This window comes from Micromesistius poutassou, assembly GCF_964030765.1.
Source record: "Micromesistius poutassou genome assembly, chromosome: 2".
NCBI lineage: Eukaryota > Metazoa > Chordata > Actinopteri > Gadiformes > Gadidae > Micromesistius > Micromesistius poutassou.
This window is the reverse complement of record NC_140272.1, coordinates 908,380-921,315: the sequence shown is the minus strand read 5'-3', so window position 1 is coordinate 921,315 and position 12,936 is coordinate 908,380. Positions and strand designations below refer to the sequence as shown.

Below are 12,936 nucleotides of genomic sequence, written 5' to 3'. Positions count from 1 at the left end.
TCTACCATGTGTTGTTTGCAGCGTTGAAAGGACCTATTTGAATAGCCTTCGGTAGGTGCTGGGCGATTAATCCAATTTTGATCGCAATTTCGATTTCAGAGTGAAACGATCACCAAACTAATATAATCGAGTTTAAACAATAAAAAAAAAAAAAAAATTTAAATATAAATTGCAGAACAGCTGGATTCATATCTGGACTTAATTTTCTATTTGACCATTTTGTGTATTTTTTTAAGGGGAAATTTCAAAGTTCTCATTTACAAAGTTTTCTTTTGGAGAGAAATTATGAATAAATGCATCATGTTTTCAAACTCAAAAATAATCGTTTGAATAATCGAGATTTCAATATTGACCAAAATAATCGTGATTATAATTTTTTCCATAATCAAGCAGCCCTAGCCTTTGGTTATGGGCTCGCATGAAACATTATGATGGCATTTATAGCAGATTAAATTTCCATGAATATTTAAATTCATGGAATAATTGACCAAAATGCTCATGATTCAGATGGCTTTAGGCACGGTAGTTCCAAAACAAACACATTGATTATTTTAAGTGCAACTTCATTTTCTCACTCAATGTTTGAGTTGATGAACTCCAGCATTGCGTGATGCAACGTTCTTTCTGCACGAATGGCCAGTTCTCACCCATCAGGCTCCCTGTAGTCGCATAAAACAGCGAGGGCAAGTGGCCATAGCCTCCCACCAGCATCTGTCAGTTTCGGTCTCCGTGTTGGCTTCCCACGGACCCCCGTGCTGTGTGTCACTGATGACAAGCTCAGAAGAGGACTGCAACTAATTCTTGTTAACTAATTGACCAGCTTGCCCCTTGTCCTGTTAGTAGCAATAGGTATTGCATGTTTGTTCATTGGTTTTTCTGGAAGACATATGGTGTCTTGAACCATGGCTTTGATTGGCTAACATGGTTAGTCCTATTGTTCTTAATTTATTTGTTGATTTTTTTATTTGTTGTTTGTTTCCACAGACGGAGGAGGACTACATCCCATACCCCAGTGTCCATGAGGTGCTCACTCTCAGACAAACTCACATGGCACACATACACAGAACAATGGTTCAGTTCAGAAGCAGCATTGTGAGGGAAAGGCAAATAGACATTAATTACAAGGTCAAGTTATGCACTTGCTAAACAAGTTTTAAAGTCGGGTCCTTTTACCACTGGGTGACTGCGTCAGTATGCCGACACTCTGGCGGGCCGTACAAGCGCAGTGACACAGCGTTCCTCCTCCCTAGACTGGTTTTCCAAGTCAAATGAGATGTTAGCACAGGATCAATTGTCGGAGGAGTGATCCTTCAGGAGGTCATTTGCGGAACGGCAGGAGGAGAGAGAGGATGTCAGTTGAGGTAGATTAGACGGCAACACCCGACCACAGGTTACTCATGAGATCAATATTATCCATATTTATGATAATGATTATCAATACTGTTCACTGTCAGACTTGGGAGGATGAGGAAAAGTAACTAACAAGGTAAACATATAATATATGTATTGTGTTTCTCGTCCTTTCCCGTCTTCTTGTTCCTGGTTGTCCTGGACAGGTCCTGGGTCGTACGAGCCCCTTCCCCCTCATTCTGCTGCCCCAGTTTGGGGGCTACTGGATCGAGGGGACCAATCACGAGCCAAGGACCCCCCAGGACACAGAGCTGGCACTGCCTGCCACCCCCCCCACCGGGGCGGGCGCCACCCCCGGGGCTGGGGGGTCCAACATCAAGCTGGAGACCAACAGCCTGGCTAAGACCTACAGGAAACAGTTCATGGGCAAGGTGGGGGCGAACCTGTCTCCACACACTACAGTTCCTTTATTTTATAAATGGGACTTGATCTATTGCAATGAGAACAAAGTGCTATGCCAATAATATAAACACAATAGGTACTGTAGATACTATGGAGAGAGTAGGCTGGTACATGCTATGGTAACAGTAGGTCTAACTCTAGACTGTTGACTGTGGGAACAGGAAACTGATCCGATATCAGATGTACGTATCTCATCTCTGAGGAAACTAGGCTGTAGATAATCATGAAGACTGTAGACTGTAGACGAAAGTCTCAAGTTGCACATCACTTCACAGGAAAGGAAAGGACACTGTAATGTATTTATTATATTGTGTGTGTCACAGCGTCCTCAAAACATAGGCCTTGTGAGAACCGAGACTCCGTCATGTGGGGACCTTGATGAGTGACGGTCCTCCTCTGCCCCGTCTCCCCAGGAACACTTTAACTACTACACCATGGACACGGTCCTGGGGCAGCTGGTGTTCTCCCTGAAGTATGATGTGATCGGGGACCAGGAGCACCTGCGGCTGATGCTCAGGTTGGGTGCTACCCTAGCTTTGTCTGCATACGCCTCCCGCTTATTTGTCTTGTCTCATTCTCTCTCAATATCTCTCTCTCTCTCTCTCTCAATGTCTCACTCTCTGTCTCACTCTCTCTGTCTCTCTCTGTCTCTCTCTGTGTGTCTCCCTCTCTGTCTCTCTCTCGCTCTCTCTCTCTCTCTCTCTGTCTCTCTCTCTCTCCTTATCTTTTTAATGACTGCACCCACTGTTAGGTGTTTATATCTCTATGTTCAGCTTTCTCTTTATCTCATTTTCTCTTTATTTATTTTCTCTCACTTACTTTTCTCTTTTTGAGTCTCTTACTCTCTCCTCTCTCTATATCTGTCTCTTTCTCTCTCTCTATATATATATATTTATAAATAAATATATATATATATATATTTATAAATAAATATATCGCTCTATCGATCCCTCCATTTCTCTATCTCCAACTTTTCTCTCTCTCTCTCTCTCTCTCTCTCTCTCTCTCTCTCTCTCTCTCTCTCTCTCTCTCTCTCTCTCTCTCTCTCTCTCTCTCTCTCTCTCTCTCTCATGGGCTCCATCACCTCTGTAGTGGCAGACTAACAGCTCTTCAGAGGCGTCAGATATTTGACCGCAGCCAACCAACGGAGCGCTGGTTAATCATTGGCTGTGTGTAGCTCATCTAACCCTAACACCTGGAATACCACTGTGCTTTACATTTAATGTGTGTGTGTGTGTGTGTCTGAATAGGGTGTGTGTGTGTGTCTGTGTGTGCACTGCAACTAACACTCGGGTAGTAGATGTATGAAAACAGAGGTGTTGATCTCTAACACAGGGCGAACAGCACTTAAAGCAATATTCATGTGTGTTCTCCTGACACACACTCAACGCCCACCCATGTTCACCCTGTTTCAACCTCCCCCGCGACCTTCAGAGAGAGAGAGAGAGAGAGAGAGAGAGAGAGAGAGAGAGAGAGAGAGAGAGAGAGAGAGAGAGAGAGAGAGAGAGAGAGAGAGAGAGAGAGAGAGAGAGAGAGAGAGAGAGAGAGAGAGAGAGAGAGAGAGAGAGAGAGAGAGAGAGAGAGGTGCCTCACGTAACCTGTGAATACATTTTAGTATCCTACCGGCGGCAATAACCCGTTTTGCCACCTTGTTGATAGATGTAATGGAGTGGGTAGGTGTCTGTGGTTAGCTGTCCAGCAGGTTGCTGCAGCCCAGCCTTTATCTGCACGGTTTTAACGCTCAGGCATTCGTTCTCCACTCACATGATAATTGGGAAATAGGACTAAAATCAGAACTTTGTTGTGCTTTGTGCTGAGCTATTTGTTGTGGTTTACAAAACAGTAATCGTTGGTTGTGAAGGGACAAAATGCTGAGAGAAGCACAGCTGGAAGTTGAGTTGAGTCTGGTCAATACAGGATGTAGTACGTACCCTACTACATCCTGTTTCGTTATGACACGACTCACAGATGGCCTGGGAAGAGGGTGGTGCGCAGCCTCCACCGCTGTGTTTACATGTATTGAGCGTAGCTAACGGAGTGTGATGCCAGTGGCTGGATCCCGTGAGCCGGCCTGCGTTTAGCTTGAAAGAGATTGATGAGAGGTAGCATCACATGCGGGCCTGTGGGTCATTTGGGAGGTGGAATAAGCTTTTTATTTGCTTATTTTAATAAAAGCGTGAATGTGGCTGGTCTCAAAAGAGTGCGACATCAGCGCATTTTTCCATTAACCTTTAGAAGGACACAAAACATTTGGTGTTGTTATGTGGCTCTGTGTTTGGTCATGAGTAACGGGGTCTATGTGTGGGCCTGGGTTTGAAATCTAATCTTATTATCAGAGGAGTCCCAACGAAAACACGAGAATCATCGTCGGAAAAACCTTCGATTCTGTTTTCAGGACCAAGTTCAAAACCCACCACGACGTCATCCCCATCTCCTGCCTCACCGAGTTCCCCAACGTGGTTCAGATGGCCAAGGTAAGAGAGGACATCCACACCCCCGCAGCTCATTCCCGCACGTCCTCTATCCATCGCTGTAACCCTTCTCTCCCCCTCCTCTGCCCCCAGCTCGTTTGTGAGGAGGTGAACGTGGATCGATTCTACCCGGTTCTGTACCCGAAGGTAAGATAAGAGCCCGCTTTATTGATCTCCTACGGGAAGTGTGATGCCACAGCAGCCGGTGTGGCACAGCAGCAGAATAAACAAAAGAGATAGAGATAAGCAGAACAGACAAGACAACAGATGTACAGAATATATGTGTGTATGGAGCACTCATAAGGTGAGTAGCAATGTAGATGATAAAGAGGATAAATAGAAAGATTATTGCCATTTTTTGATTGGGATGGGTCGGATAGGAGTGAGGTGAACATCATCAGTCACTCTCATCAGTCATCAGTGACCGCCATCCAGCCATGATTGCAGAGATCAAAATATATCTGCATTATATCAGCATATATACCTCATACATCTCCCTCTCTTTTTACCTCTGACACGTGCCCAAGGCTCTCCGATCCAGGCCATAAATCAACTGCTTTATTTATTCTGACTCTGTTCCCAGGCCTCCAGACTCATCGTCACGTTTGACGAGCACGTTATCAGCAACAACTTCAAGTTCGGCGTTGTCTATCAGAAGTTCAGCCAGGTGAGTGACTTTTCTCCAACTTCCTCAATCTTTCCTTGCCGCCGTTGTTGTCACAGTTTTTTCAAGGTAAAATATCTGTTGCTGTTGTTTTTATTTCTAACAACCCTGACAGACCACCGAAGAAGAACTGTTTGGGAACATGGATGAAAGTCCTGCCTTCGTAGAGTTCCTGGAGTTTCTGGGCCAGAAGATTGAACTCCACGATTTCAAAGGGTAACCTTAAAACTTGTTTTCTTCCTCCCCTTAGAGCCTGCGTTAATTGGCTCTCTGCCATTCATCAAACTCCAGGCAGCTTGTTTGTTCATCCCCCTTGCTGTAAAGGAATGAGGCCACCAGGGCCTCTGTCATGCCACTAGCCTGCTAGATTATTTTTGATGATTCTCTTGAGTTAGTGCCATGCTCTCTGGAGTCACTGTTGACATTGTCATTGAACATAGGCGCCCTTGCCTATCACATAATGACGGATAAAAGCTCTGGAGTGCTTTAGAAGCCTCGCCCTCTCCCGCTCGGAGGACGGCTCCCCGAACTATGTCTCTCTCCTCTCCTCCTCTCTTGTCTTCTCTTCGCGCCATCCTATGTTCTGTTCTCCTCCCTCCTTCTCTCTTCCCTTGTTGTGTCACCCTCTTCTCTATGCGTCCCCTCACTTTTCGTCAGTCCTCCCTTCTTCCTCATGTCTTTAATTTTCTTAGTTCTTCCACCTTATCTCTTTCACATTCTTGCGTGTTCCCTCTTCTCCTCCTCTCCTCTTTGCTATGTGGGGGACATTCCCTCCTCCTCTGTTCTGCTCTCTTTATTTCTCACCCTCCGCTCTCGTCATTCACTTGGTCATCGTTTCACACTTCTCTCCTCACCCTTCTTCCTCGGTTCCTCATCCCAGGTTCCGTGGTGGTCTGGACACTCACGGGCAGACAGGGACTGAATCGTATTACACTAACTTCCACAACAAGGAGATCATGTTCCATGTCTCCACCAAGCTGCCCTACACAGAAGGCGACTCCCAGCAGGTACCTCCCCTTCTTCTTCTAACGTTACGTTTCAGACTTTTTTTTTATGGGTGCAACATTCGCATGTGAACTGATCCATCGCTGGACCATTGGACATGTTTTCAGCATACAAACTCTAATATAATGGAGCACTCATGTGATCATTCAGTAGATCTAACTAACAGAGGGCACCATTGCTGTGCATCATGATCCCCTTTGTCTCATAATGAGGAACAAAGTAGTGCAGGGAAGCCAAGGAGATTGGCTACACGAGGAGCGAGATTGAAGGGAGGGATAGTTGTAGCGCAAATGGAGGTCACACTTTGGCAGCAGTAGCAGCATGATTAACACCAGGTAGGGTCCTATAGTGGGTAGGGTTAGCTGATACTCCCCGATGTCCATAGTGTATGATGAAATCCATCTGCAAGATGTCTTTACCTCTAGCTGCTCCTGACGTGTGTGTGTGTGTGTGTGTGTGTGTGTGTGTGTGTGTGTGTGTGTGTGTGTGTGTGTGTGTGTGTGTGTGTGTGTGTGTGTGTGTGTGTGTGTGTGTGTGTGTGTGAGAGAATGCGGGAGGCTTATGCAATGATAAACATGCTGGTTTATAGACGACACAGAGGCTCAGCTGTCCCATTTTCCATTTTGTACTAAACTCCCATATGAGTTGACTTCCCATTTGAAGTTCTGATATTGGTGCTGAGAACAGAATCTAGTGTTTGATAACGTGTTTGTTTTTGTTTTTTTTCACCAGTGAGCTGTTTAATGAACTCCGTCTGGTATCCCATTGGTAGATAACAAAACGGCTGGTGCAGTTGAAAACCACAGGCTGAAATGCAAGCTTAGCGTAATAAAAACATGAAAGCTCTGATTTTATTTTCTCTAATGCCCTCCTTGTCTACTCCCCCGATTTAATCTGCAAGGTCTTTTAACAAGTTTTGTGTTATTTTGAGCGTTTTATAAGGCTTCCTTTGGTGAGATGAATCAGGGTTACCTCATCTTCCTCCCGGCCGAGGTGGATATTTGACAGCCGAGGTTCGGAAGAGAAGGCCACTCAGACCTTTTGAAATACGTATGACCAAAAATCCTAATGTCAAAGAGCCAAGGGGGCGTCTTAGTCACATCCTCTTATATCATCACATCGGAGTCAAAGATGAAATTCAGAAATACTCTGGTAACCTGACGTTATGTGAGAACTGTTATGATACAAGGATGAATATGATTTGAAGCTGCTGTTGCAATATTATTGTGATGATGTCGAAACATTATAATATCACACTGAATATGACATGCAGAACAGCGAGGAAAATTATCTATGCAAAATGAGATGTACAATGTACAATAACATCACAATATGAACCAAAACGAGAAAAAAATCATCGCCATCATCCATAACCACAGCCCCACCGTGCCCCCGGAGCGAGTCCCAGTCATGGCAGCTGCTGGGCTCCATGTGTAGACCCCCGACCGTGCGTGATGGCTGTGTAATTAGCGGTCCATCTGCAGATCGCACTGGGGGTAAAGTAGCACGTAGTGAGACCGGGGAACCCCACGCTGCTCCTGAATACCTGCTGTCAACCAACCCAACACAGTAGCACCTCTCCCCGTGTGACCGCCCTCACACTGCTTTTACACACGTGCTTTTCTATAGATCTTTTAAAACATTACCATCGCTGCCACCAGCTTAATATAATATATATATATATATATATATATTGAAGCTTTAGCTGTGGCAACCCTCTGGCTTTGTTTATGTTTGTTTGCTTGTTTGAGATGCAGAGAGCATGTTGAGTCCAAGGCCACTTTGTGGTGATGAAGAGAATATGCGTTGAAGTACATGTTCCCCTTTTGCCGAATAGCTCGTTACATTTGACGTTTCATTTTCAATGTTGTTTTGATACTGTTTCATTTTTTGAGGTCTATGCCTTGAGGGACAATCTTTTTGGAAGCTTGCCAGGTTCTACAGAAGACTATTCTTCTAACAAGCCTCATGGCTCAGCAGACATGAGTGGCTATAAAGTAATTCAGTAATATATGGCTATCGAGTTATCCAGGCATCTATGGCTATAAAGCAATTGCGCATCAAGCAGCCAAACAGAACTGTTTGGCTGTATCTGTGAACAGGTGCAAACTCTTTGTGGTGCAAAGGTGCAACGTAAAAAACACCCCTAGGCTTGTTTACTTAGTAGTAACTTTGTCTATCTATTGTATTTCCTGTTCAATGTTGAATGTGCTAAAAACCAAAGTTCCTGAACTGGATCATTTTTATTGATTTGCGTTTCTGTTATGACTATATTCATCCTGGGCTTGGTCCACAAAAAAACTAAAGTGTATCGTCTTTCCCTGGCATATTTCTTATTTATCACATTGCATCTGTTTTCTGAATCTCCCCAATGAATCCCGCATCCAATTACCTACTGCGAAGTGAGTCAGATCTCAGGGCGTTTAGGAGATGAAACAACAGTAAAGGATGCTTCTCTGCCATTTATGTGGGACACTATTATCTATTCTACACTCCCTGGCTCCTAATCGCTTTTGAAGCCTGTAATTGTATTGTTGGATTGTTTCCTTCCTTCTTTTTTTTTCTCGTTTTTTTCGGGTTTTCAAATAGCATACAAACATACAGCCACACGTTGACAATACAAAACAAAAACCTTTGTAGTACATTAGACGTCTCTAAATTGAGAGATACGTTAGCCTTTACCACAGTAGAATGTTCTTTTATAACACTTGTGTGGTGAGAGCAGAGATACCAGGCAGAGGATCATTGCATCATGTGGAATGGAAGATTCATCACGTCCATGAATGGTTGCCATATCTAATTAAGTTAAATCTTATTCCTTAGTGAGTGGGTTATTTTTAGGAATAGGAATGCAGTTGTTTGCTTCTGACAGCTACAATCCAACTGGTAATGGAAGATCTGACTTCCACCTCTTTGCAATACATTTTTTGGCATTGGCCAATTGGATGTCTGTAAGCTTGATGAAAGAACTATGTGTAAGATTAGAATTTGTGCGTTCGCCCATAAGGCATATCTCAGGGTCCATTGGATTAGTAACTCTGTGAATTGTGGATATAGCATCGCAGACCCCTGCCTGAAACCTTGTAGTTAACTACACTGCTATGTTTACTCACGATCAAATACTCATCAATCCTAAAAGTTATGGGCTTGTATACGATGTCTGTGTCAAGGAAATATGTGTTTGCTGTACGGTGTTTGCGGATGCATTGATTTAAAAGTACAACTTACCGCTGTATCAGCTGTTCTTTCCCAAATCATTTAACCAACCATTTACCCTAAAACAAGATTTTGTTTTGGAAGGCTGGAATATACTTTGCTCAAGTTTATTATTGTTCTTCTTATTATTTTAACACATGGCATAGCCTACTATACTGTGTTCATTCATGCAGCCCCTATGGAAAAAAAATGTTTCCACAATCCACATGCTATTTTTATGCAGTTTCACACATATGAACAATCTTTAACATCATAATATTTAAATCAGGCTAATCGTTTGCATGTTTGTGCTGTGTATAGCCTACGTGTGTGTAAGCTTACGTTGCAGTTCCGACCTGCCATGGCACGTCAAAATAGCAACACAGACTGCGCTATCCGCTAATGCATTTAGACCAGGAATTTTTCGGTCTGTGGCGCAATTGCAGTGGTGCAATTCTTAGATCAGTAAAATAGCACCAAGTATCATTTGCGCCGGAACACACTTCTGCTTTTCGCCGACACGCCTCTCCAGGCGCAAGTGTAGTGGCGCCTGTTTGCTGCGGGGGAAAATCAGCTTTGCGCTGGGTGCAAACTAGCAACGATACATGCGTCGGTGTAGAAAGTTGATGGGGAATAGATGGGGAAATAGTCTGAAGTAATCCCATTAACCGCCATCCTAGCTTTGGGGGATGTATACAAAGATTTTAATAAATCTACAAATTGGCTATCAAAATCAAATTTTTGGAGAACCCTACAGAGATAAGAATATTCTAGTCGGTCGAAAGCCTTTTCGAGGGAATCAAGGGAGAGTGCAAGACTAGGTATGTTATTTTTCTTAGCTAAATGTAAAATAAAATAAAATAAAAAAGGTTATTAGCGGAAAGCCTGTTAATTATAAACCCAGTTTGGTCGCAATTTACAACTGGGAAGATATGTCTCCAACCTCGTGGAGATCATCTTGGTTGCTAGTTTATAATCCGTAATCGCAAGGGAAATCAGCCTATAGGAGACACCCTTATGTGACCTGAGAGAATGATCCAGGAAATTTTTTCCCTAGCTAATTTGAGGATTTCCATTAAGGGTGGAATTAAGAGATCTTGAAATTCTTTATAAAAGTCAGGGTGGAAATCGTCCTCTCTGGGAGATTTATTTGAGTTAATTCAGATACTGAGAATGGTGATTACGTCCCGTCAGATAAAAATGGTAGATTAAGTGGGGATCAATCAACTGCAATCATATGTTTTAAAAGCATCATTAATTTCAGTGCAGTTTTTTGAGATTCTGCCATCTGTGACTTCAATTCCATTAACTCTCCTCTTGCTTTCTTCTGTTTTCAACTGCCATGCCAACACTTTACTAGCTTTCCATACTCGCTGATAGTATCTTTGTGTAGACCTGGTGATAGAGTTCTCTGTTTGGTATTTATCCAAGTTATTATATTCATCGTTTTTGTTTACCAATGTTCTATCTTCTTTACTTGTTTTCCTCTGATATGTTTTTTCAAGTTCAGTGCAATATTTATCTTTCAATCATTTTGTGTAGGAAATAATGTGCCCCCTTGAACAGGCCTTGAGCGTATCCCAGAAAATGAAGCTATTCGGGGAGTGTCTTTTTGTTAGTCTAGGAAAACGTCTCTAATGAAGGAGAGAAAGTCCTGTTGCTTCAGGAGCATAGGGTTAAGCCTCTGTCTATTGGAAGCTTTTATCTTATTAGGCATGGAAATAGACAGAGCCAAGGGGGAGTGATCGCTCAATAACAGAGAAAGGTATTGCATGTCCAAACCTCTATGACACTGATTGTAAGATAATAAAAAGTGATCTATACCTGTGTAGGTGCCATGAAAGTTTGAATAAAAAATAATATAGTCCCTGTATCCTGGGTGCAGAGGCGCAGCTTGTGAACTGGCAAGGCAGGCAACTGCTTTGGGGGCCCCAAAAAAAAAAAAAAAAAGGTTTATTTTCTTTTTCTTTTTTTTCTTGGGGGCCCCCTGGCGGGCCACTTAGAAGTATCATCCCTATGGCATTTACCACTTATCTGCCAATCGCTACATTTCTACTACAATCACTACAATCGCTACATTTATGTGCTGCTCATCTGCAGTGGCAGATGAGATTTTGACAGTATAAGCGGATATTGAGCTTAAGTCCAGGGCTCATGGACAATTTGGGAACTTACTCACAAGAAAAGTAAAAAGACCTGAGCTAGGGCAAGCATTTGCCCTAGCAAAGGCCAGAAAACAGCATTTGTAGTTTGTTTGCTGTTATATTAATGTACAGAATATCATATGTAGCATCTTTAAGGGTTTTGATGAGCACTGAAATTGTAAAGGGGTGGGTTTAATTACCTAAGACAACTATTCAAAAGTACTCAATTTCCGTAACTAATTTGAGATAATTAATACCAAGTCACACCTCAGTTATGTGTGCATTTTAGACTATGTTTATATCATTTTTTTTAGTTGTATTGTTCTATATTTGTATTAATATAGTGCTAACAAATTAATGTGAACACTGACTCTTTTTCAGTGGAGTAAAATATTCAATGTATTTTGATTTGAGTACATATCATTTACACTAGCCATGGCATGTAAAACAGCATTTGCAAAATAAATGCTTTATGCATGGATGAACACTGGCCTTAATACTGGTTTGGTCAAACATAATGGTGATGAATGTTGGTTGGAGGGGCCCCCTAGGAATGAACAGACTCTCAAATCACCACTGCCTGGGTGTAACCACATCCATACATCTGTCAAATTGTAGTCCTTCATGAAAGAATTTGTTAACTTTGATCCCTTGGTAAGAGAAAGTTGCTGATCAGAGGATCTATCAAGAACTGTGTCCGGATAAAAATGGAAATTGCCTCCAATTAGGAACACACCAGATGCCTGTGCAGTATGGAGCAAAGTATTTTGAAGTACTGGGTCGTCTAAGTTAGGAGCAAAGATGTTCAATACTGACCAAAATTCACAGAGCACATATGCCCCTCCAAGAACACAAACCTGCCAATAGGATCAAGTGTCTTCTTACTAGTAACGATAAAATAAATGTTCTTATTTATGAGGGTTGCAGTTCCTCTTGATTTTGTGTTAAAGGAGGAAGCAAACTCCCACTCTCTCTTGAGTTTCTTATGTTCATTGTCGAGAGGTGTATTTGTTTTTAGTAAACAATATCTGCATTGACTTTATTCAGGTGTGAATAGACCCTTTTCCTTTTTATTGGGCTATTCAAGCCCTTGGTGTTACACATTTTCCTTCCTCCTTTATTGTCATGCTCAATCATTTAATAACCAGCAGCAGTCTCGTATAGCAGTGAACTACAAGTAGACTGAAAATATGAATGCAAAATTACAAAATCTTAAACAAAAATATAAACCAATCATTATTCATGACAATATTTAAGGAAATTTGAGGAATATCGTTATATATTGTCAGTTGATGAATTTCGGTTGATGATGTTGGGCGATGAATTTGGGCGATGATGTCGCTTGATGAGGTCGGTTGATGATGTTAGTTGATTCCTAGCCGGTGTTTTTCCGTTCCAGTTGCAGAGGAAGAGGCACATAGGAAATGACATCGTGGCGGTGGTGTTCCAGGAGGAGAACACGCCCTTCGTTCCGGACATGATCGCCTCCAACTTCCTGCATGCCTACGTGGTGGTCCAGGCGGAGAACGCCTGCGGCCCAGATGTCACCTATAAGGTGAGCCCTGGAGGAAATGTATCACGAACGAAAACAGATCCACCTGCACAGTGTACTGTGGGCGATATAGGAGCAGATGGTAGTTCCTGG

At 42.7% G+C, this 12,936-nt stretch overlaps 1 protein-coding gene across 1 annotated transcript in view; it reads left to right on the top strand.

Annotated features, from left to right (window-relative positions):
• Positions 1–12,936, top strand: part of LOC311339379 (rap1 GTPase-activating protein 1-like) — a 32,580-nt gene that overhangs the window by 6,259 nt on the left and 13,385 nt on the right. The window contains exons 4-12 of the mRNA XM_084464752.1: positions 985–1,023; positions 1,557–1,781; positions 2,226–2,329; positions 4,208–4,286; positions 4,377–4,430; positions 4,867–4,950; positions 5,063–5,163; positions 5,828–5,954; positions 12,691–12,846. Coding sequence (XP_084320878.1) covers positions 985–1,023; positions 1,557–1,781; positions 2,226–2,329; positions 4,208–4,286; positions 4,377–4,430; positions 4,867–4,950; positions 5,063–5,163; positions 5,828–5,954; positions 12,691–12,846 — 969 coding nt within the window. The remainder of the gene's footprint in view (positions 1–984; positions 1,024–1,556; positions 1,782–2,225; positions 2,330–4,207; positions 4,287–4,376; positions 4,431–4,866; positions 4,951–5,062; positions 5,164–5,827; positions 5,955–12,690; positions 12,847–12,936) is intronic.